At 34.4% G+C, this 26,689-nt stretch overlaps 4 protein-coding genes across 4 annotated transcripts in view; all 4 read right to left on the bottom strand.

Moving 5' to 3' along the window:
• The window catches only part of LOC125862923 (probable protein phosphatase 2C 55), a 217,629-nt gene that overhangs the window by 174,064 nt on the left and 16,876 nt on the right, over positions 1 to 26,689 (bottom strand). The gene's annotated exons all lie outside the window — the stretch shown is intronic.
• On the bottom strand, positions 12,208 to 14,816 carry LOC125862931 (uncharacterized). Its single transcript, XM_049543055.1, has 2 exons — positions 14,717 to 14,816; positions 12,208 to 13,125 (listed from the first exon to the last, which is right to left on the bottom strand). Exon 2 carries the CDS (start codon positions 13,057 to 13,059, stop codon positions 12,562 to 12,564), a length of 498 nt encoding a protein of 165 aa, XP_049399012.1. The 5' UTR covers positions 13,060 to 13,125; positions 14,717 to 14,816; the 3' UTR covers positions 12,208 to 12,561.
• LOC125862920 (flavonol 3-O-glucosyltransferase UGT89B1-like) lies at positions 17,012 to 18,684 on the bottom strand. The gene has a single exon (XM_049543040.1). It carries the CDS (start codon positions 18,501 to 18,503, stop codon positions 17,094 to 17,096), a length of 1,410 nt encoding a protein of 469 aa, XP_049398997.1. The 5' UTR covers positions 18,504 to 18,684; the 3' UTR covers positions 17,012 to 17,093.
• LOC125862921 (probable serine/threonine-protein kinase PBL23) lies at positions 22,633 to 25,071 on the bottom strand. Its single transcript, XM_049543041.1, has 6 exons — positions 24,822 to 25,071; positions 24,143 to 24,324; positions 23,744 to 23,933; positions 23,244 to 23,635; positions 22,768 to 23,134; positions 22,633 to 22,737 (listed from the first exon to the last, which is right to left on the bottom strand). The coding sequence occupies exons 1-5, from the start codon at positions 24,967 to 24,969 to the stop codon at positions 22,793 to 22,795; spliced, it is 1,254 nt and encodes a 417-aa protein (XP_049398998.1). The 5' UTR covers positions 24,970 to 25,071; the 3' UTR covers positions 22,633 to 22,737; positions 22,768 to 22,792.

Here is a 26,689-nt window from a genome sequence, read left to right as displayed (position 1 = left end):
TGTATTGCTTGTCATCATCTACTGTCTATAGTTACATAAAAAAATCTAGAGAACTTTGTTTCTCTTCAATATAGGAGCTACAAGATCCCTACTTGATGTGTTTTCTTCGTGTCTTCTTTTGATCTTCGACTTGTTTTGTGCATTATCTCTGAGATTGATCTTGATGCTCTCTTTGAGGCTTGTGGATGATTTTCAGGTGCATGTTTTGACTTGATTTGGCAATTCATACACAAAACTCAATATCACAAAATGAAGAACTCGAATAAGATGTGCTTCTTTCCGGAAAAGAAAGAGATGAGAATCTTGGACTAGGACGTATAATCCTAGAAAGAAAGGAGAAATGAAGTGTATTGCCTTGAGAGATTCAAAAGGGACATATTGTCTCTGTGAGTTGACATAAGATTAGGTGTATTACCCAACATATGAATATGGTGCATACTGCACCTGAATGTTGGGAGCGTATCGTCCAGGAAGGTATGACTGGTTTGCATTGCACATGGAAGAAAGATTAGTGTGTATTGCACATGAATGAAATATCGATGCGTATTGCATGGGATTTAGATTGGTGTGTCTTGCACATGAATGAAAGACTAGTGCGTTTTGCACATGAATAAAGGATGGGTGCATATTGAATGAAATTCAAACTGGTGCGTATTGCACATGAAAGAAAGACTGGTGCGATTTGCACATGAATAAAGGATAAATTTGTATTGCACGGAATTCAGATGGGTGCGTATTGCACATGAATAAAGGACAGATGCGTGTTGCATGAAATTTAGTCTAATATGTATCGCACCTAAATGAAAGACTAGTGCATATTGCACGATGCTCTCGAATTGAGAGGTAAGAATGTGAATAGCATGAGATAAAACGACAAACATGTAAAGACTTTGGAGAACTTTTTTGTGATGCTTCAGTTTTTACTTGTAGTCTTGCACTTTATTTTGTTCTAGTGCTAAGCAAAAGAAAGAGAAAATCATTAGTTTAAAGTGGTGGTTGGTTTGTGGCCTTCATGTTCTGATGACTTGACCATACTCCCAACCGATTTCTCAAACTCTACTCCAAATCCTTGGCTGAACAACCTCTTGAAGCTTCCTCTTTATCGATCCAGGGACCTTGATCTTCTTGGTACTACCAAATATCATGGTGCGACTGATTTCCTAAAGAACGAATTTTCCTTTTGCATTTTTTCCATGACTTAAGAGATCATATCGTATTCCTTCATGAGTTTTTAGTGAAGATCTGAGACGTTTTTAGCCCTTGCTTGATGGCATGTCAACTCAGATACTCAGCTTTATTTTGAGGAAACCGAAGTAAGCTTTGCAATCTTTTACCTTATTTTGTCAAAAGATTATATCAAAAAGACTAGAAAAATATCAAACTTAAGAGTGTGAAACTTGGATCAAGAAAGACTTATACGTAACGAAAGAAAATCCCTTTTGAGGAAAATGAGAAAGAAAACTTATCTGGAGATGTAGTTTTCAAAATCCCTAATGCAATTTGGACTTGACCCCTGATCTGTTTGAGTTGTCTAGTTCTCAAAATCTGAATCATTATCAATTTAAAACTGATCTATGTATCCTTTATGCAGAGGTGTCGACAAATGGCGATCTTTGCAGATTTCCTCCAATTAGTCATTTTCATGATGTTCTCTCCTTTTATCTTAAGGTGCCCGCAAGAATTTTCACCGATAAGATCTTCTCTCTTGTCGTCTAATGGTGCCTATAAAGGTTTTCACCGATGAGACTCTCTCATCTTTTTTGACTCAACAGTGTTGTCTCTGATAATCAATTGTCCGTGCAAGACACATTAAATCTATCATTCTTAGAGTTGGTCAAAATGTCGGTTGCTAGAAAGGAATCATAAATTGAATTACAATTTGACACTATTCTATCAAAATAAAATTAAAAAAATGCCCCAGTTTTCTATAAATACTGGAATATTGATTTTTTTTTGTATGACCGAACCCCAAAGGGTTGCCTACGTATCCTTTCGGAATTAGGTCAAACGTAGTTCAAGTTTTCAAATAGAGGAATTTTGTTTTTCTTTTGGTCTTTTTATTTGTTTTTTTTTTTTGGTTTTTTTTAAAAAAAATGCATTTGTTCTCCCATAAACTTATCACAGTATCTTAGAACACATTAGATGTAGTATCTTTTGACTGCGTCCACATTAACAATTATGCCTGTGATTTTTCCTTCCACATCAGTAAGGTGTAAGGCTCCTTTGGACAACACTTCCTTGATAAGATATGGACCTTGCCAATTTGGGGCAAACTTTCCCTTGGCTTCTTCTTGGTGTGGGAGAATGCGCTTTAAGACTAGTTGACCTACTTCAAAGTGTCTTGGATGCACCTTTTTATTGTATGCACGAGCCATTCTTTGCTAATAAAGCTGACCAAAATAGACGGTCGTCAATCGTTTCTCATATATTAATGTGATCTGCTCTAGTCGGGTTTTGACATATTCAATATCTTCAATTTCAGCCTCGACAATAATTCGAAGAGATGGAATTTCGTCTTCTGCTGGTATCACAGCCTCAATCCCATACACCAACAAATAATGAGTTGAACCAATCAAGGTGCGCACTATTGTGCGATATCCCAAAAGTGCAAAATGGAGCTTTTCATGCCATTGTCTAGTGCCTTGAACCATCCTCCTGAGAAACTTTTTGATATTCCTGTTGGCAGCCTCCCCAACTCCGTTGGCTTTTGGTCGGTATGGAGTAGAATTGAGATGCACAATTTTGAATTGCTCACACACTTCCTTCATCAAATTGCTATTAAGGTTTGTAGCATTATATGTGATGATAGTTCTTGGGATATCAAAACGACAAATGATGTTTAAATGGACAAAATCCACGACCGCCTTTTTAGTGACTGCCTTGAAAATGATTGCCTTCACCCATTTAGTAAAGTAATCAATTGCGACCAAAATGAATCGATGTCTATTAGAAGCTTTTGGCTCAATTGATCCGATGACATCCATTCCCCATGCAACAAATGTCCAAGGAGCGGCCATGGGGTGCAACTCTGAGGGAGATGAATTAATGAGATCACCATGAATTTGACATTGATGACATTTTTTCACAAAGAGAAAGCAATCCCGTTCCATGGTAAGCCAATAATATCCTACTCTGAGTATCTTTTTCGCAAGAACATATTCATTCATGTATGGTCCACATACCCCAACATGTATTTCATTCATGATCTTCTCGACTTCTTCAGCATCCACACATCTCAACAAGTTTAGATCTGGGGTTTGTTTATATAAAGCTTCCCCGCTAAATAAGGAACCACTAGCCAGATGTCTAATAGTTTTTTTTTTGGCTTCTATTGCCATGTTCAGGACATTTCCCTATTTGCAAGAAATTCTTGATGTCTAGGTACCATGGTTCACCATACGATTCTGATTCCACAGTGTTACAATAGCCATGTTGGTCCCGAACTTTAATCTCCAAGGGAGTAATGCAAGTGTTTCCGGGATATGGAAGCATTGAGACCAAAGTAGCCAAGGCATCTGCCAACTCATTATGAAATCTGGGGATGTATCTAAACTCGATGGACCTAAACCTTTTGCTAAGATCTTCCATGCATTGTTTGTATAGAAGAAGCTTAAGGTCTCGAGTTTTTCATTTGCCTTGAGCTTGCCGAATAAGCAAATCAGAATCTCCCAACACAATCAATTCTTGCATGCCCAAATCTATTGCCATATTTAGACCCATGATGCAAACTTCATACTATGTTGTGTTATTTGTACAGAAGAAATGAAGTCGAGCTTTTGTAGGGTAATGCTGCCCTATGGGCGATATGAGAATTGCCCCAATCCCCTGTGCCTTTTCTGTTGATTGCTCCATCAAAGTATAATTGTCAGACCTTATTTTCATCTGGATCTACTTCTTCAACTAAGTTAATATCTTCATCTGGAAAATATGTATCAAATGGTTTATAGTCGCCACGATTGGATTCTTTACCAAGTGGTCTGCCAAAACTTGAGCTTTCATTGTAGTTTGAGTGACATATGTAATATCAAATTCAGTGAGCAAGATTTGCCATTTCACGAGTCTGCCAGTTGGCATTAGCTTCTGAAAGATGTACTTCAAAAGATCCATCCTTGATATGAGGTAAGTTGTGTAGGACAAAAGGTAATGCCTTAACTATTGAGCGACCCAAGTTAGGGCGCAACATGTCCTTTCCAAGAGGGTGTACTTGACCTCATAACTAGTGAATTTCTTGTTTAAGTAGTACATAGCTTGCTCCTTCCTGCGTGTGGAATCGTGTTGACCGAGAACACACCCAAAGGAATTATCTGGCACTGAAAGATATAGAAAGAGAGGTCTATCAGGTTCAGGCAGGACCAGTACGAGAGGGTTGGACAAATACTCCTTGATTTTTTCAAAAGCTTGTTGACAATCCTCCATCCATCTGACAGCAACATCCTTTTTCAAAAGTCTGAAAATAGGCTCACAAGTGGTTGTGAGTTGAGCAATAAACCTGCTGATGCAGTTCAACCTCCCAAGTAGAATCATGACTTTAGTCTTATTTTTTGAGGGTGGCAAATCTCGAATGACTTTTATTTTGGAAGGATCCAATTCGATTCCCCTTCTACTGACAATAAAACCCAGAAGCTTTCCAGATGGAACTCCAAATGCACATTTTGCTGGATTAAACTTGAGATTATATCTTCGCACTCTTTCAAAGAATTTTCTCAGATCTTGCACATGGTCAGCTTGTGTTTCAGAGTTGATGATTATGCCATCGACGTATACTTCAATTTCTTTATGCATCATATCATGAAACATGGTGGTCACAACCCTCATGTAAGTTGCCCCAACATTTTTAAGACCGAATGACATGACCCTACAGCAATAAGTCCCCCATGAAGTGGTGAAAGCAGTTTTCTCAGCGTCATCTTCATCCATCAAGATTTGATGACACCCCGCATAACAGTCCACAAAAGATTGAATTTCGTGTTTGGCACAATAATAAACTAGAATGTGGATATTGGGAAAGGGAAAGTTGTCTTTTGGACTAGCTTTGTTCAAATCCTGATAGTCAACACAAACTCTTATCTTTCTATCCTTTTTCGGCACATGAACAACATTTGAAAACCAAGTAGTGTAACAAATGTCTTGGATCACACTTGCATTTAGTTGTTTCATGATTTCTTCCTTGATTTTTTCACTCACGACCGATTTGAATTTCCTTCTTTTCTGTTGGATGGGTGGAAAATCAAGATTAGTGGGCAATTTATGAACCACTAAATCGACACTCAAACCTGGCATGTCATCATAGGACCAGGCAAACACATCTTTGTATTCAAACAAAAGTTGTATTATGGCATCCCTAATTTCCTGCATGACATGAAAGCTTATTTTTATTTCTTTGACTTCCTCAGTACTTCCTAACAAAATAAATAAATTTTGAGCGATAACGAGATCTCTAGATTGTCAAATAGGATGAAGAATAGAGATTATGTATCGTGACATTATCCAATTAGCTATCAAATTTGCAGCCATAGCGTGTATGAACTCTTCTTCATCTACGGTTGGTCTGAGCTCATCATATACGATACAACGTCACTAAATTAATATAGGTGGGACCATAAAATAGTATTATTGTAATGACCTTTTCCGATCTTCTCAGAGTTTAGAACTTTTTTGTAGCGATCTCAGGTCATTTATGACTTGCTGGGACTAACAATTATTTTGATTACATCCAAATCATTGTATCTTACTAATTTATGTATCATATCTATTGAATTCACATGAAAAAATTTATGGAAAACTATATAAATAGGCCACAAATTACAAATTAATTATAATTCCATAGTCCAACTCAAACTAATTTAACAAATACTCATTCAATCAAAATAAATTACAGCGCGTACCCCGTTTAGTTTAGATCAAACTTCCCTTCAGCCCCCTTTAAATTAAGGCAAGCTGTCACTTGCGTAAAATATTAGAAAAGACAAATAGGGGTGCTGGAAAGTGGAATGAGGATAGTTGTATGTCGTTTGTTTCTGGGGTACTAATTTTTGGACTTTACTGAAGCTTTTTCCTTTATCTCTTATCTCATCCCCACCAAATTAATAATTGCTTACGTTTGGTTTTTAAAAAAAAAAAATCATTTTTTGCAGAACTAAAAATATTGCAAAAACCTTTTTGAGCCAAACATCATCTTCTTCACAAATGTTTGGAATTAAGTTTAAAAGAGAAAAGGGGTGTTCAATGATATAATTTGGCGAAATAGTCCAACTCGTACAGTCCCTTATGTGGGAAAATGCATAAATACCCCCCTCAATCTATGCCCGAAATCTCAGAGATATACTTATACTATACTAAGGTCCTATTACCCCCCAAACTTATTTTATAAATAATTTTCTGCCCCTTTTCCGCCTATGTGGCACTATCTTCTGGGCCCAACGCGTGTTGACAATTTTTTCAAGCTATCTGGTTGATAGTGCCACGTAGGCTGAAAAGGAGTAGAAAATTATTTATAAAATAAGTTCAGGGGGTAATAGGACCTTAGTATAGTATAAGTGTGTCTCGGGAATTTCGGGCATAGGTTGGGGGTACTTATACATTTTCCCTATATATATATATATAGTAAAACCTCTCTAAATTAATATAGGCGGGACCATAAATTATTATTATTTTGTAGAGGTATTATTTAATCGATAAATTAATATTTATTAATTTAAAGAGTGTTTCAACACTGAAAAAATTGTCCAGGAATGAAATCTCAAAGAATTTGAAAGAACCAACTTATGAAAAAGTCATTCATGAACTTGAGGTCATGATTAATGATCTCGGTTACAACAATAAAATGAACGTTAATAACCTATTAGATGGGTGAAAATGATACATATTCAGAGGTCCAGAGCTTGGAACAAATTGTGGATATCATTGGAAAAATAATGTTCATCATAAAGTTGAAGATGATACAATACATTTGGAACCAGTTATGCGTAATGAAACACTTGCATCTAGAATTCTTCACAATTTTATGGTGCAATTATAAAAGACAACATCGAAATTTTTGGATGCAATAAGAAAAGTTAAAGATGAGATTCAACTAGATTTAAATTTTAACAAAAAACAGAACACAATAAAATCATAGTTTACTAAATTTTCTTAGATATATTTATACTTTTAAAGAATTATTAATTTATAATATTAATGGGGCCATATATTTATATAGGGGTCTTCTGAAAATATATTATTTTATTATATTATCGAAATGAGTGATTTTTTCCATTGGCCCAAGTCGGGGGCAAAGGAAATTATTATCTTAGCGAGATTATTAATTAATCGAGTATTAATTTAGTGAGGTTTTATTGTATCTATAAAAAAGAGAAACATAGATAAGGTGATGTGGTACCTCTCTATGACCTCCATTCATATATAGAGAAAAGGGTCAAATGCCCCCTCAAGCTTTAGTCATATTTCCAACTACACACTTAATCTTTGCGGGGGTCCTATTACCCCCCTGAACCTTTTTTTTTTATATTAGTTCACCCTCAAACGCTGATGTGTCCACATAAACCATATTTATAAAAAACGTTTATATACACGCGCTGTCCACGTATATATTAGTGGACCCCATGAATTTACACGACTCACAGATTGACACGTGTCACAAAACTTTACCTTTACCTTTTATGAACCTAATTGACCCTCATTCTTCTTCTTAATCTAATCTCTACCATCTTCTTCCTAATCTAATCTCTAGTTCTTCTTCCTTTTCTCTACGATCTTCTATTACTGACGTTGCTTGGAAAGCTTACTTACTATTTCTTTTGAGAAAAGGTTAGATCTTTACTTACTAAGCCTAATAACACAAAGTGAAAAAAAAAAAAACAAGCTATCGAATTGGGGAAGATTTCGATTGTTCAATACGAAATTCGAGAAAATTGCAAATCCTAAATTCAATCTTAGTTGGAGAAGATACAACAACTAAATTCAAGCTTTGAAAATAGTGGATGAAGAACAAAGAAGAGAGATTTTGTTCAAGAACAAAAGAGATGGAGATAAATGAATTGGGAAAAGAATAAAAAATAAATATATGGTTAAATAAAGAGTAAAGTTACTGTTGGGAGGCTTATTTGGACTCCACATGAACATTTTATTACGTTCTTACGCGCCTCACGGAGGTGAGTTCATGCATGTGGACACATCAACGTCTGAGGGTGAACTAATATAAAAAAAAAAAAAAAAAGGTTCAGGGGGTAATAGGACCCCCGCAAAGGTTAAGTGTGTAGTTGGAAATATGGCTAAAGCTTGAGTGGGCATTTGACCCTTTTCTCTTCATATTTATCTTTTTTTTCTCCTTTTTTTGACCATTTTTCTTCATTTGATTATTTATTTTATTTTTAATATCTCATAAAATCTTTATATTCAAGTACTCAATTTTTCACCTTCCACTCTAATATATCTTCTTTATTAGATATACGAGATAATTTCAGAGACCTCCCTTCAGGTTTCGCTCTATAACACTCACCTATCCTGTGATTTACGATATTACGTTTACCTCCCTTATTTTCATTTTCTTGGAAACATTCTTTAAACCTATTTAAAATAAATATAAATTAATTTAAATTTGACAATTTTACCCTTCTATATATTAATTTCTTCATATTAATAAATATTATATATAAAAATAACAACTCATTTAACAAATACTTTAAAAAATAAATCAGCACAAATACATTAATATATATATATATATATGTGTGTGTGTGTGTGTGTGTGTGTTTATCAAACAAAGATTAAAGTCTTCATTCAAGTTGATCCATCATTTTGACCAAATATTAACTCTTCATCTCCATTTTACCTTTACCAATTCACTGATGATTTTTTTTCCCACAATAACCCATCATTTCCGGCAACAATATCTTCAAATATAAGATAAAAATGAACTCCCCAAGAGAGAAATCCGATAAGAACGATCAGATTTTGTTCTAGTTAAACATTTCCACAAGCTTATAAGAAAAATGATCCAAGAAATAGAGATAAATCGTTGAAAATTAGATCTAAGCTTGCATGAGTGGTCAATAATGGAGGAAGCTGTTAGTTTCTCAAAGCAATTAAATTTGTAATTTCTAAACACAATTATTGATTGCAGCAGTGATGATCATCATTTTCTCTAAATACCTACAACTACTCAACGTCCTACCCAACATCCTAACTCTCCTTGGATAGAAGCTGCTCTTTCCGGAAGAATGGAGAAAAATTGAACTAGACTGATAAAGTGGAAGTTTGAAAAGAAGAGGACTTTTAATTCTTAAAAAAGTTATTTGTGCTGATTTATTTTTAAAGTATTTGTTAAATGAGTTTTTTTTATATATATAATATTTATTAATATGAAGAAATTAATCTATAGTAGAGTAAAATTGTCAAATCTAAATTAATTTATATTTATTTTAAATAGGTTTAAAGACTGGTTACAAGAAAATAAAAATAAGGTAGGTAGACGTAATATCATAAATCACAGGGGAAGTGAGTGTTATAGAGCAAAACCTAGAGGGAGGTCTCTAAAATTATTCCTAGATATAATGTGCATATATTATATCACATCTATGAATCTAAACCCACTAGTGTTGGATATAAGCCCCAACACCAGCTCATAATTTGTATCGACGAAAACAACTAATTACATTGTCTAAAGAATTTTCATTAAATGAAGGAAAATTATTTTTATAAAACTTTTTTTATGGGGCACAAAATATCAAAGACCATTCTTACAAGTGTGCAGCAAACTTAAGTGCAGTGAAAGCGTGGTGAGGCAATAACCCACAGGTTCTGTAAACGAAACATATGGATGAATGTAACATATGATGGCAAAAAAATCATGAATTCAAAATCAAAACAAAAATCAAAACCGGAGACAACCTCTCTTCAACCTTAACGCACGACTTCTCTCATATCTAGCTCCATACAAAGTATTATGATAGGCAGCATATACATTATCCGATTTGTTGCATCACTTCCCTTTTTATGAAAGATCACATTAAAATGAATGGTTTAAAGTCAAATTTTAAAAAAAAAGAGATTTTATGTTTATTTAATAATTTTTTATATATATTTTATTCTTATAAATTCTTAAGATATAATAATCAATTATAATTTGATAATTAATTTTTTTTTCAATTGAAAGTATAATATTTCTTATAATATTTCGTAAGACAAGAAGAGACATATATAAATTATTGTACATTAGATAACACCACAAATATTTACGTTTGTAAGTTCTTATTGATTATAAATTCAAAAACTTTTTCAATTGAGTTAATTGTTACACAAATTATCAAATTTATTCTAGAAACACTAGAAGTATTTAGAAGTAGTATTAAGACTTCACCTAATTGAGTATGCGCTATGCTATCATTTTTATTTTTATAATATTTCGTATTAATTTTAATTACAAAATAGGTCTAAATCATCAATATTGTAATGATTGTTATTCTTCAGAAGACATTCAAAGTTAAAACAATGTCTTATTAAATTTAATTATGGAATAATCTAATTAGCTTAAGCTTGAAATGTTTAGGAATACACTTCAAATAATTAAAGACAATCTTACAAAGTCAATATTAAGAGAAAATGGCCAAATGACCCCCAAATCTATTACAAAATTTCCAACTACACACGTATACTTCACGGGGGTCCTATTACCCCCAAGCTATTTTAAAGTGAAATTATTTCCTCCCTAAAGTGTCATTACCAAGCATGTGTCTTGTGGTGAAATACACGCACTTGACACGCACCATTTAATAATTTTTTAAAAAAAAAAGTTCTCCTCCTTCCTCTTCCTTTCTTCCCCAATCATTTCTTCGACCCTAACTATTATAAACACCATTTTTTATCTCAATAAATTTGTATATCTCTAACAAATTATAAACGAAAATTCAAGTCGCCTTTTCATCTACTCCGAATCTCTAGAGCCTAGAAGATAGCAGCCCTAATCAAATCTTTCATCCAACCAATTCAACAATTTTTCCAGATTTGTTTACATTTCGTTCGATTTTCTTCCTTAGACAATTTCAGATACACATTAAATGGGTCATGAACATTCGAGATCATATTCATCCCTTAAAGATTCTGTCAACAGCTCAAAATCATTGTGGATGAGAAGATCAATTTGTAACATCAATTTGAGAAATCAATCTCTCTTCCCCATTCTTTATTCTTTCTCCCTCTAAAATTTTCATGATTAATTTATAATTTGAGTTTTTGATTTTGATTCTTCATGGGTTTTAGGAGAACATGTAGGATCTTTCTTTTAAAATGTACAAGAAATTGTTTTGTTTTAGTTTCTTTTAATAAGTTTTAAAATATTTTTTAAATATACAATTACTTCACTTTGATTTTGTTACTCTTGAGTCCATGACTTTTAAAAAATAATAATTAATGGGTATGTTTTTTTAAAAAAAAATAAATTTAATTTGTTAGATATGTTCTAAATAAGTCGATTGAAAAAATATTTATTCATAAAATGCATTAGTTAATTTTTATACCAAACATCCATTGAAAAGCTTCAACAATGATAATGGTGAAAAATGTATAATTGTATAGATAAATAAGAAGAAAGAAAGAGAAAGAAAAAAGAAAAATAGAAAAAAAACGGAAATTAAAAAAAATAGGCAACTCACTCTCTTCGAGAGAGTAAAATACACTCTCTAATTTATTCCATTTTAAATAGTTCAGGGGTAATAGGACTCCCGCGAAGAATATGTGTGTGGTTGAAAATTCGGTAATAGGTTGGGAGGTCATTTAGCCATTTTCTCTCAATATTAAAACATGGTTGATTCAAATTGACGTGAATTAGATAAATAAAGAAGTACAAACTAATTGCAAATTTAATTGCCTAGGACTTTTAGTTATAATTACATCAATTGTATTTTGAGAAAATAATAAAATTTTGAAAATATGTGCATAACGATAGGTAATAGATTTTCAATTAATACTAATCATAAATACTCTCTCCGTCCCAATCTATGTGGCACATTTCAAATTTTGAGATTCAAATAAGTTTATATTTGATTGGAAATTTTTCATATATCTGTTAAATATTTTGAACTGTCAATTATTGTGACTTATAGTACTTTTTCGTGGTTTACAAATACTCTCTCGGTCAAACTTAAATTGTTTGACTCTCGAAAAAAAAATATATCACATAAATTGGGACAGAGAGAGTACATCATTACATTGAATAATTTTGTTGTGTAATTTTGATGCCCCAAAGTCATTGCTTCAGTGGCTTTACTATTGAACCACCTTGGCTCTTACCACACAATGATCCAAGTACAAAGCTTATAGCTTTAGACTTAACAGTTTTTAAGAAGGTGGCATCAAAAAACTCTTTTGTTGAGATAGACGCGCTCCTCTTGCGCGAACATAGCATGAATCTGTCATAACAGGTCTAACAAGTCTCACGAACTTGCAGATATGACTTCTGTTAGCGTAACCAGACCATGGATCATCAGCCACAATCCGAAAAAGAGAAGAGAGTGCAATAAGCTGATTTACCAGTATGTAATGAACCAATTTACAGGTTCAGGCTCATTAGACAGGGCTTTCGGATAACTTTGAGAAACCGAGCTTCTTCAGGCGATTCTTTATAGGGCCAGCCCAAGTTCTGTCAGCATTTCCACAATTTATGTCCACAATTTCCACAATGTGATGTCCCTTTCTATCAGGTTTCTGCCTAATAGGCGTTCCATCTACGGAAATGTTCTCTGATTCTAGTATTGGAATATGTTGAGTTTTTCTACTGTAGTGTTTTGTTTTCCTAACAACTTCACTGATTTTCTTATTGCTCTCAGACATCCCACTGCTACTTGCTTCGTCACCTGATGTTTTCGGATTTGTTCTTTTGGGACTGGAAGCATTGCCAGCAATGAATGAACAAACTGTTGTAGACTTACTTCTACATGAAGCTGGTGTCTGAGAAGAAACTTTCTTAGAATCTAATTCTCTTGACATCAAAGCACCGATTGTACCAGTCATTCCAACTTTAATAGAGCCTCCACCACCCTTGACCGCTTCCAATGTCTGAACCATTATTTTACCTGATTTTCAAGGATCGTCTTAGCAGATATCACATTCAATCTTGTGAAGTAGAAGCAACTATTACATGAGCAAAAAACCGCAAAAGTTTGAGTGCATTGAGATAGGCTTATATAGAACCAGAATTACCAAACACTATCACAAACAACAGTTCAAAGAGCTAAGGAGAATGTGGCGTGTAGTTTCTCCAAACAAATGATAATAACCTAAATTCATTAGATCAAACACGAATGCAGAGAAGCATCTATTATATCTACAATGAAAAAACTCAGTTAGAACATATAGTCATTGGCAGATAGATAGAACACACGACTCATTTGCCTACAAGTTGCACTAAAATATCCGTGAAGCTTCTTGAAACTCAAAGATCACAGCTCATAGATAGCCGAAATAGATTCTTTGCGAGGGTAGTACACATGTGGAAAAAACTAGTATTTCATTATCCACACCCTGGTGATCTCCAAAACCACATGTGGCATTGTTATTACTAATACCTATAGCCCACATACGGGTGTGCGGGTAGAAAATGGAGGACAAGTACCGATTTACACCCATCATTACAAAAGGAAGGTTGAGAAGTATAAGTACGGCCCTTTGCCTAACCCAATCCTCACTCTACCACAACAACAACTACGCCTAAGTCCAAACAAGTTGAGGTCGGCCATATGTGTTATGAAATGGAAGAAACTAGAAAGAGAAATTAAAGAGAGAATGAATAATAACTCTTTGTATTGATTCTTGCATTGATTCAAATAGAAGAGTACATCCCTATTTATAAATAATTTAGGAGAATCCTTTCTAAAGAAGAATCCTTCTAGATACTAAACTAAAGGAGAATCCTTCTAGATACTAAACTAAAATAAAATTAAATATTTTGCAATTAATATAAACCCTAGACTTGAAAGGAAATTAAATACTATAAATTATTTTTAGACTAAAAAAAAAAAAAAGATTTTACCAAATTCCAACAATATGAATCCTCATCGATGCACCACCTCCCAGCCACAAACTTTTTATAGAAATAAAAGAAACATTGAAACGAAAAGCCTCCCAGAAGAGGAAAAAAGAATCACATTTTGCATCTACATTCCTCAAAACAGATAAGAGTTACCTTAAAGCCCATTTGAAGAACAGAAACATTACAAGTGGATACAATCAAAGCTAAAAGGAAAACAAGATTCAAGCTTTCTTGCACCTAGGATGCGGCCTACTAGTCAATTAAGTGGTTGAGAACCATGACGTCTCAGGTTCAAATCCCAACACAAACAAACAAAAAATTAGGTGATTTCCTCCCATCTGTCCTAACCTGGTGGACAAAGTTACCTAATATTCGATGGAATTAATCGAGGTGCGTGATAGGTATCTGAACACTACAATTATTGAAAAAGATTTAAACTTTCTTAACTACCTTTATTACATACTACACCTAGATACAACCAAATCAATAGAAAATGGCAAAGCAGGTAACAAAATCATCAAAAGTATTGCCCAAAGACTCACAAATCCCAAATAGTAAAAAACCTAAAATTGGAGTAGAGAAAGTATAAAATTTCAAAAAACAAATGAATCATAGATCTAAACTAAATGATGAAAATGTGGTTAAGGTAAATCTCAACTAAATAAGAAACTAATTTGAAATTCAAAAGTTTACCAGGAAAAGAGTGGATTGGAGCTCTCAAAAATATCAACAAAGCCCAGAATTACAGATATGAAATAGAAAGCAGAATTATAGTGATTGTCATGTGTTTTTTGTCACTTTCGAAGATATGTTGATTATAGTATAATAATAATGATAACTACTAGTCTATTACTGGGCCTCTTTACTATAACAATGTACTCCCTCCGTCCCTATTTACTTGTCCATATTTCCTTTTTTAGTTGTCCCTATTTAGTTGTCCATTTTGACAAATCAAGAAAGAACAACAAATTTTTTCCTATTATACCCTTATTTACACTTTTTGAAAATTGTAAAAGTGTATGTTGTTTCCCTCCAATTTATTTCACTTGAATTCAAATAAGTGGTTGTAATTTTGAAGTGAAAAGTTGTCATAAGGGTAAAATTGTAACTTCACTGTGCTAATCATTGTTGCCTTAATCTGTGTGTCATTTCTAAAGTGGACAACTAAAAAGGGACGGAGGGAGTATGTTTCAAGTCAAACAAAGAAGCTCTACCTGGGACAGATGATATGACATGTTAAAATGGCCCTTAATTTCTTGCTTACGCGCCTTTTCATTCAAATTTTGAAAATTGCACAAAAATGCTAGGCTAATTTATGAGAGTAGGTTCATTTTAATTGAGTGTGTTTGGTATGTTTTCTAATTTCTTCACATGTGGTTGACATAAATATTTTCTAAATCAATTTATTTTTCTCAAATTTAAGAAAAAAGAGTTACCTCCAAAAAATAATGAAAACATTTTCCAAAAGTCTTTTTCAACTTCACACCTCAACTTTTAACACTAACTCAAGTCTCAAATACCAATTCCCAATACTAATTGAATGTTGGGATAGAGTCCCCACTTAGGTATTGGGATGCGGTTTTGAGTCAAGTGTAGGAGTTAGGTTTCATGTCGAGAGTCGAGGTTGAGTCCCAGATCAGCTGTCGGGTTTTGGTCACGTATCAACCTTTGGAGTTAGATGTCGATTCAAAAGTCAGGTCCGAGGTCGAGCCTCAATTCGGAAGTTGGGTCCCAATTCGGGTGTTAGGTCCTGGGTCGTGTGTCATGTTTCAGATCAGGTGTTGGGTCAAATGTCAAATCAGTCATCCAAGTCTTGTTCATATTCAGGTGTCGGGGTCGTGTATAGGTTCGGATGTCGAGATCAGGTCCTATAACTTGAATGTTGGGTCCCGGATCGAGTTTCGGGGTAAAATTTTGGATTTGAAGTCGGGGTCGTATCCCGATTTGGGTGTCAAGATAGGGTCAAGTCCCAGTTCGAATGTTAGGTTTCAGGTTGGGTGTTGGGGTCATGTCCTGATTCAAGTGTCAGGGTTAGATTTTGTATTGGTCGTCAGAATTGTGTTTCGATTCAGGTATAGAGATTGGGTCTCGAGTTGATTATCGGGATTGGTTTCCGTATAAGAAAATATTTTGTATTTATTGGAAAATAAGTTAATTTCTAACTTATTTTCTCATTTTTGGTTGGTAAGAGGAAAATACCCAACTCTCGACCCGAGATCCGACAGTTGAACTAGGACTCGATCCCAACCCCAAGACCCAAACCGAAACACGACCCTAACAACCGATCCAGGATTTGACCCTGAGATCCCACCTAAGACCTGACCCCGACCTAGGACCCGACCTTGACCTCGACATCCAAACCTACACACGAGCCCGATGACTGATTTGGAATCTTATCCTGACATCCGACATGTGACCTAACCCCGACTCTCATCCCAAGACTCGATATTCGAATCGAATTACCATAACCCTTACTAGATTTCTAAGTATTTAAAAGATTTTCTATTATATTAGGTGTGGGGGGTTTGGCTTGACCCCTACCATGCCTATAATTTCCAACATAAGTTACACAAAAACAAAGGGGGCTATGTACCTAACCTCTGGCAAAAATAGATAGTGGAAATTAGGACATAAAAAAGGAAAGGCAACAAACTTATAACCTTCCACTCAATAAGCAAAATAGAAGATTCAACTAACAAAAAAGTTACTAAGTTATTAATTTTGGAAAGTTGTCGTCTTTGGACTTGGCCAGAACCCTTGAGTTTTGCATTGAATATCAAAGTGCGTAGAATTTTATTTCTTGCTTGAATTTTTTTATGAGAATACTAATTATTAAAGTTTGGTTTAAGTTTCTTATTTTGCTTATGTATTGAATGATTTTTATTCTTAATAATTGTTCTTTAATTATTCTTGTTCTTAAGGTTTTCAAAGGGAGTAGCTAACCCTATGACTTGCCCAATTCAAATAAAAAGTAATTAAAGTGAAAAAATCATTTAATACGTAATCAAAATACATGGATATTTACCCCACTATTTTGGCGCACCCTTATTACATATACTTGGCTTCTTATTTAAAAGACACCACTTTGAAGTTGACTTAGTTGCTCAACAAATGCATGAAAATCTCGACTTGAACTCCCTCCGTCTTGAACCGCCTTTAGGACACCATCATGAAGTTTTCTCATTCGCTCTTTTTGAGGACGAGCCCCATTAATTGAATCACAGAAGATTTGAATCAACTTTATTGAGTCTGGAATTACTTGACTACCGCCTTCACATGCCTTTACTCCCACTTTTAGTTCGTTAACTAAAAATTCCGCACTTGTAAATTGGTCTGCATCCATAGGCCACGTTAGCATGAGCACATTCGAGGATATGCCTTCTAGTACCGAATTCCATCCACAATGAGTTAGGAAAACGCCCACTGCTCGATGTTTTAGTATTGCAACTTGTGGAGCCCAACCTTTAATTATCAACCCTCTATTCGATACTCGATTTTCGTATTCTTTCGTGATTGCATCCTCCTCATTACCGTCCGTCACGTGTCCTCCTCTCAAGCACCATACGAAATTCACCCCACTACATTCCAGGGCTGTCGCGAGGGCATCCGTTTGTTGTCGCGTCAACGTGGACTGACTCCCAAAGCACACGTAAACGACCGAGTCATCAACCTTGTCATCTAACCACGTCATCACTTTGTCATGTGGCATCGCGCTCAACCCGCCACGTCGAGAATAACCCGGGCCTACTAGATTTAACAAAGGCCCAACAGCCCAAACCCTATCATGGCCCATTTCTTTCTTTACTTGATCAATATAAAGCCCCTCAATTTCTCTACTAGTGTTAAACAAAGCACCCCAACTTTTATCATTGTCTAACAAACCGTCCCTGAAAAATTCCCAATCTGAATCTCCTTCTTTATACTGGCTGCTCAACGTACACACCTGCCGGCGAGGATATTCCGGCATATTCGGAATGTTACGGAAAATAACTAAAGCATTTTCATCGGTTTTTGAGAAGATTTCTTCAACGTTACTCCATGTGTAGCTCATAACTAAGCAAGCAAAAGCTCCAGACGGCCAAAAGGCAATACGTCGAACACCTAGTTGGCGTGCCAGCTGAAAGGTCCAACCAAGGAAGAAATCGGAGATGATGGCTACTGGAGGAGATGGGTGTGTACGGAACCAATCGATGATCGGATCGTGAAGTTTAGAAGTCGCACGAACTTTTTTAGCAAAATTGGATCCAGGAGGGGTTTCGAGAACTGAAAGGATAAGTGTTTGAATGGAATTTGAAGGGTGAATTGCTTGGATTGGTTCGATTAATGGTAGATTGAGAGGTGTGACTAGAATTGTTAGTTTTAGGCCGTGATTTATGAGGTGATTGGCTAGATCAAGGAGGGGGATGATGTGACCGGAAGTAGGGTATGGGAAGAGGAGAATGTGTGCGCCGCCGCCGTTATTGTCACCGGAAAAATCCATTGATTTAGTTTTGACTGAAGCTCAAGTTAAAGGTTTTGGAAATTGGAGCATTTGGTTTATACTATGAAATGTTTGGTGCCTTTCGATGTCATGCCTGACGCTTACAAGATGGAAAAAAGTTAGCATAATTCATAAATATACCTTTTAATAACTTGGGTTCAACTTGCTTTAAACTGCTATAAAATTGAACAAATAAATATATTTATCTTATATATCATTCTACACCATTTTATGTCTAGGATTCATGTGTGCATGTATTAGTTCAATTATATATATGTTTAAATGTTTATTTGTTCACGTCCAAAATTGAAAAGAATAGATGTTTGAAACTGACACATTTCATCAAGAAAATAATGGGGGGAAAAGGACAAATATACCTCGAACTATCATAAATGGTATCTAAATATCCTCTGTTATACTTTTAGGACTCTCATGTCCTTGCCGTCCAAAATTTGGAATGTATATACCCTTCTGATAGACGGCGAGACACGTGGCATCATCTCAATGTCCCACCTAAAATTATTTAATTTTTAACCCAAAAATTACCCGTGACCCGAATAATTTAAACACACGACCCAAATTATAACCCACGGACTGACCTAAACGAAAAATTATAATCTACCAACTAACCCAAATGAAAAAAAGAAAAAGAAAAAGGCAACAGTTGCCATTGCCTCTTTCATCTATTAATCACTTCTTCTTCAATGAAATCTTTTCCAATTTCATCTTCTTCAATGAAAACCACTGCCTCTTCAATGCCTCTCTTTTTCTTAGCTTTTCATGACACATTTTCAATTGTATTTTAGCATTTGAGTGATGTTTTTCTTCCGATTATTGTTTTTGCAGAAGCAATCATTGGTTTGAGTATCAAGTGGAAGTTTCAGTAGTGTGAAGTTCGAGTATCCACTCATCACCCAAATCGCTGCCTCTTCCGATCAGTTGAAAAGTGCGAGATACAAAATTTTAGCATTACTTGAAAAAATCATTGAGTGTTACGTCAAATTCCGTTTTCACCTCATCCACAACTGGAGCATCTGTTGTTGCTCTACCAGAACGGCGACGACGACAGCGGGACTACCTCCTCCGATGCTTTGACGGCGGCAAAAGGACGAGCGAAAGTTGCTCGGTGCTAATAGAGTTTGGGAATGCGAATGGGGTGCTCTAGTGTTTTGGTGGGGAAGGAAATTGAAGCTTTTAATTTATTGGAGCTTGAAAAATGAAGAACTTGGCCGGAAGTTCTTTGAGAAATCGGAGAAATCTACAGAAGATGGAGAAGTGTTTTTGGGTTATAATTTGGGGTGGGTATTATCGTATTTGGGTGGGTTTTAAAATTATTTTGGGTGGGTCTTCAAAATTATGGGTCAAAATTTAATAAATTTCGGATAGGCATTTTAGATTGAGACACGTGTTCCGCCATTAGTAGAAAGGGTACATACGTTCCAAATTTTGGACGGCAAGGACATGAGAGTCCTAAAAGTATAACGGAGGGTATTTAGATACCATTTACGATAGTTCAAGGGTATATTTGTCCTTTTTCCCGAAAATAATTATTGATATATTTTAGGAATAAGTGACAAGTAAAAGTGAATGGAGAAAGTATTATTCATTACTCCCTTTGTCCTAATTCATATGACACATTTCATTTTCGAAAGTCAAATAATTTAAGTTTGATTGGGATTTTGCGCATAAAATTTTCATTTTTTTTTAATTGTCAATTACTGTGACTTATAGTACGTTGTACGTAATTTACCAATATATAACGAATAACGATAAGACTTATTTGAATCTCAAAATTTGAAATATGTCACATAAATTGAGAAGAAGAAAATACAAAACATAATACATAAATATGTATTGAAAATAAAATAAAATAAATAAATAAACATATCTTATAGCTTGATTTCACATCTATAATTTAAAATGCAAAGAGGTTTTCCAAATTTGTTTTCTAATATTCTTCCTGACTTTATGAGGCATCACTCATTGCACACCAGGAATAGATCCCATATTTGCTTACAAAGCAAAAAGTTAGCAATTCAAAACTATATATAAAAAAAAGATTACTAATTTTTAACAAACATATTCATATATATATATATATGGAGTACAATATTGTAAAAAGTTGTGTGTTGAAGACTTTGACATACAGATTAAAAAGAAAGCAAAGTATTCATGAGATTCCATAAAAGATGTATGAAGTTTTCATGACACGAAAAGTATATATTTTTTCCTCACATTAATGGATTTATTACAAAGTAATCCATGACAAACGAAGCAGTAACTTTGAACTCATTATTTACTCATCAACAATTTGTGTTACAATTCCACCCTAGACATATGGAATAGACAATATCACTTCTTTCCTTGAAGGGGAACTTGTATTGCTTTTCGGTTTTGAAAATACAACAACATACCTAGTGAAATTCCACTAGGTCGGGTCTGGGGAGGGTAGAGTATACGCAGACCTTATTAGTACCTTGTGGAGGTAGAGAAGTTGTTTCCGAAAGACCTCTGCTCAAGTGCATCAAACTCAAGTAACAGAAGAAGAAAACTACGAAGAAGCATAGCAGTTAATAAAACAACAGTGTATAGTCTACAGGAAGGAAGTCGATGGACTTTTGGATGATAGCACCCTAATCGAGACTGCTTGAGTCTTGCTTGAAAATGAGTTTGAAAATCTTTCGAACAGGTTTTCTACAATCCAAGCGGTGCTTGAAGATGCTCAGAAGAAACAACTGAAGGACAGGACAATCAAAAACTGGTTACAGAAACTCAATGTTGTTGCATATAAAGTTGTTGACATATTGGACAATGTAAAAATAAGGCTGCAGCAAGACTCAAGCAGTCTCGATTAGGGTGTAATCATCCAAAGACTATCACTTTCCATTACAAGATTGAGAAGAGGATGAAACAGATGATCAAGAAACTAAATGCAATTGCTAAGGAAAGAATTTCATTTGCACGAAAAGATTATAGAGAGACAAGTTGCTAGACCAGAAACAGGTGCTCATCTTAAATTAGTATTACGGAAAGGACAAAGATGAGGATGAGATAGACGATAGTGAAAATCTTGATAGAGAATGATAGTGGTAAATTCCAGTCCTCCCAGTACGGAGATTAGGAAAGGCGACTCTTTCCCAAATGGTCTTCAATGATCAGAGAGTAACTGAGCATTTCCATCCCAAAATATGGATTTGTGTCTCGGAAGATTTTAATGAGAAGACGTTGATAAAGGCAATTGTAGAATCTATTGAAGAAACGTCACTTGGTGAAATGAACTTGGTCTCCACTTCAAAAGATTTGCTTGTCTTAGATGATGTTTGGAACGAAGATCAAGATAAGTGGGATAATATAAGAGAAGTCTTGAAGGTTGGAGCAAGTGGTGCTTCTGTTCTAACCACTACTCGTCTTGAAAAGGTTGGATCAATTATGGTAACTTTGCAACCATATCAATTGTCAAATCTGTGTCACCAAGATTGTTGATTGTTTGCTCATGCAACGTGCATTTGGGCGCTAAGAAGAAACAAATTCTAACCTTGTGTCTATTGGAAATGAAAAGAGAGAAGCTAATCTCTCTCTGGATGGCACACAGCTTTCTTTTATCGAGAGGAAACTTGGAGCTAGAGAATGTGTGTAATGAAGTACGGGATGAATATCTACTAAAACTTATTTCAAGATGCATGATCTCATCCATCATTTGGCTACATCTCAGTTTTTGGCAAGTTCATCAAGCAATAATATCATCGAAATAAATGTAAAAGATCAGTGTTTCCTTCGCAATAACTACGTATAATGTCTTGTTTGAGGAAAAAAAAGTCAAATCATCAAAATCTGACCGTTAGAAAATAATGGCATGAATGAGCCCTTTCTGTAATGGTAGTGGCATGATTGAGCCAAACTATTAACGGATGACATAAATGAGTTTTTTTCTCAAAGTTCGATAACAATATTGAACTTTTTACCTTCCTAGAGTAATTAATAGGAAGGCCTAAATTCCTCAAAGACAGAGACTACTCTATCAAAACTCAGATTCATAAACTCCGTGTGTTTGGAACTCCATATTCTAAGACTAACACTATATTATATATAAAAACTGACAAAACTTAGCAAACAAAAAAGTTTATATATTCACAGAAGGTTGTAGTTTCTAACACCATTGGTTTCATTCTTTCAAAATACTTCTGATATGTACTTCTAAAAGCTTTGTGGGGAGCCTGCAAAATAATATACAAAATCTTCAAAAGGTCATATCGAGATCGAAAAAAGTTTTTGGTTATGCACAGAAGGTTCTAGTCTCTTTCTCTAATGCCATTTGTATCGTGACTTTCAGCACGTTCAAGTCTACTCGTAAAACTTTGCAATGCAGGTGGGGATTTGCAAGTTTCCTCTGTAGCCTTCTCCTCATCTTCGTCCTCGTCCTCATCCTCTGCATCTAATTCTTTCTTGTTCCCTGATAGAAACTCCAAAGCAGTCACCACGTCACTCATCAAAGGCCGTGTGCTAGCTTCCTCTTGCAAGCACATTGCTGCTATTGCTAGTGCTTGGTACAATGCCTTCATTGGATAATCCCCTCCCATCAATGGATCCGCCATTAGATGAAACTTCGTCTTGTCTCTGAACAGTGGTGTTGCCTGCATAACAATTTGTCAAAATGACATAACGTTATCTTTTAGGCGATCTGATAGTGTAAAATTTCCTTTAAAATGGATAGCTTAATCACATGGAACTTTTGTAACTTACCCAAACAACAAGGTTCTGTTCTTCGCTCGGTAATGAGTTATCAATGACTCTTCTTCCTGTGATTATTTCCAAAAAGACAACTCCGAAGCTGTAAACATCAGATTTAGTGGTCAATTGACCGGTGGAAGCATACTCGGGTGCACAATATCCGTAGGTTCCCATAACCCTGGTGGAAACATGAGTCTGATCACCAGTTGGACCAAGCTTAGCTAGTCCAAAATCAGAAAGCTTGGGATTGAATTTCTCATCTAGAAGTATGTTGGATGCTTTAAAGTCGCGGTAAATTACTGAAGGATTAGCTGTTTCGTGCAAGTATTCAAGTCCTTTTGCTGCTCCTTCCGCGATTTTCATCCTTGTAATCCAATCAAGTGGCTTTTGTTCTGGACCAATCTCTGCCAAACAAAGGTATGTATATATGTCAGTAACTATAGAGATGCTAACTATTTGCTAACAGCGATGGTATGAATGAATGGTTACGAAAGGTAAAAAGTAATGCATACCAAGAAGATGATCTTCTAGTGAACCATTTGACATGAACTCGTATACTAATACTCGTTGATCACCGTCTGAACAGTATGCTTCCAAAGTAACAAGGTTAGGGTGATGAAGAAGGCTCAACAACAGAACCTCCACAAGGAACTCTCTATTTCCTTGGAACCCATTCCTATCAAGTTGCTTTACAGCCACATCCTGAAAAAAAAAAAAACACATATATAACTAAAACAACACGACTATAGTATAATGTTGGATACAATCAAACCTCTCCATAACAACGAGATACTGGTATAGAGAACGTATAATATAACTGTTATAGTGAAATGTTGTTATAGCAGATGACTGTTATAGAGAGGTTTGATTGTACGTAGATTGTAAAGATATTTGGGAATTAGAGTATTTACTATGTTCTTGCTTTGAATGTGGCCCTTGTAGACTTTCCCAAAACCACCTTCACCAAGCAAACACTCAGAGTCAAAGTTGTTAGTTGCAAGACACAAGTCATTGTATGTGATTGTCTGAGCTGAAATGTTTCCTTTTCCATACTTTTCTATTTCTTCAACTATGTATCTCCTTCTGCTGCTATCTGCACAATACATACAATATGGCTAAGGGTTCGACAGAACCTAGTAGCTTTGACTCAAAACTCTGTATTTATGTTAAAAAAATCATTTAATATGTATAAATAATCTATTCAGAATCCAATAAACAAAAGAAACTCTAGTTCAGCACCCATAAACTAAAAATTCTGGCAACATTTTTGGACTACTTGCAATATTTGGGGGAAAATGACGAAATCACATGCTTGTTGGTTGGGGCTATTCATTTCATTTTTCTTGATAGGCACCAAATGTCTATATCCTTCACGAGAACTCACTGTATTTTTGTTAAGAAACTTATTTAATATATACAAATACTATTCAGAACCCAATATACAAAAATAATTATGGTACAAAATGCATAAACTAAAATTCTGACTCCGTCTAAGATGAGAAAAGCCATGCAATTCAAAATAAATACAAAATAATTATAACAACAATTGTGTGCATACATGAGATGAAGCAAAATAAGAAATGAATTTACCAGTTTTAATAGAAATGTTGGCAAATGAGGCAATAGATTTGGTATCTTTTTGTTGTTCTTGATGATGAATACTTTTTGCCAAAGAATTTTTATGATTAATTTTGTCCTGATCTGATGATGATGACATACAACATGAAAAACAGAACATTCTCACTTAATTATTTTCCTCCCTATACAAAAAATATATGATATCATATCTTATAAATTATAATATTCATACAATCATCATAAAAAATCTGGAATTTGTCAAAAAAAAAGGCAATGTGATTGTAATTAATTTTAGAGAGGACTCCAACATGTATTCAAAAAATTGATATACTCATATCTAAAAGATTAAAAAAAAATGATAACTTTTTTTGATCCCTGAAAGAGTCAAAATCTTTTTTTTTCTTTTTTTTTGGGTCTCCCAGGAAATCAAAAAAAAAAAAACTTTCTAATCAATTTTAGCAAAATGTTGTTTTACCTGCCTAGTCATGAATGACCCAACTATTTCGGGAGGGAAAGGATAATATAAAATTATTTACTGATTCGACTAATTCAGACTATGGTCATGTAGAGTCTAATTAACGGTGAAACGTTTTTTACGGAGGTTTTTCTTCATTTTTGAGCTTTAAATGTGATATCTATAAATCACGATGTAAAATCTCATTTATTTTTCATATCCCGTAATAGTAGGTCAATAATAACATTTTTGACGGAGTTTATGACCCAAATTTTTCTCTCCTGCTACTTTTCCTCTTGAGTTTGAGCACTAGAAACTCGTTTCAATTAACTAGTATTCAGACACGTACGTTAAGCGTGTGCATTATATTTATGAAAATAAAATTCTAAGAAGTAATCGTCAGAAGAAACAACAACAGAGAAATTAAAGCTTTGAGGCGTGAAAGATCACTAACTCTCAAGAGTTATTGCTTGTATATTCTTAAGGGATGACAAACAATTTTCTATCATGATATAACAAAGCCTATAACCTATATGCAATTGAATACGCTACCTTTGGGAATGCTTCGTATTTATAGAACTTAAGAGATAACTTTTCATAACAGTCATGTTTTTTCATGAACATATGACTTTTTATAACAGACATGTTTTTTCATGAACATATAACTTTTCATAATAGTCATGTTCTTTAATGAACAAATGACTTTTCATAATAGTCATGTTCTTTCATGAACAAATGACTTTTCATGAAAGAGTCACTCCTTTTCTGAACAATCACAACCTTTAGGTGCTTCATTTTTTAAAAAGATAAAACTTTTGTTGCTCCCTATCTGAACATACAAAGTTTTTGTTTCATTTAAAATTTAGATAATAAATATTAAATTCAAATTTTAAATAAATAACGTGTTCAAATCAATTACGAAAAAATAAATCTTTAAATTTAATTAAAGATCCGACCCGACCTACACCCAAGTCATTTAGATATATATTATTAAAGAGAAAATTTTAGAAATAACAAACAAAATAGACATAATAAGATTCTATAACTATAGTTTTGATAATTGCGCTGCATAATTCTTCCCTATTATTATATATATATAAAGTAGACTTACTCTATTAAAATAGACTAAATGGGCTAAGCCTTAAAAGGATATAAAAGATGGCTTCTCCCACCAATGTGAGAACTTTCCCTTTATATTACAACTATTCTAACAATCCCCCACTACTTTGTAGCAAGCCTCATAATATCACGCATATTGAAAAGTATCTTATCTAGATTTAAACTTTCTGTTAGTGTAAATACTTTAAAATTTGACGAAGATATTGGTATCCTAAGATTTGAACCACAACTCCTTTTGTCAAATTGAAAATATCACACATGTAATATTATTAAGTAGCGAAACAATTCATTATTATGCTTTAGAAGT

This window comes from Solanum stenotomum, chromosome 4 (genome assembly GCF_019186545.1).
Source record: "Solanum stenotomum isolate F172 chromosome 4, ASM1918654v1, whole genome shotgun sequence".
Taxonomy (NCBI): Eukaryota; Viridiplantae; Streptophyta; class Magnoliopsida; order Solanales; family Solanaceae; genus Solanum; species Solanum stenotomum.
Note: the sequence above shows the minus strand (reverse complement) of the source record. Positions and strands in the feature narration are given on the sequence as shown.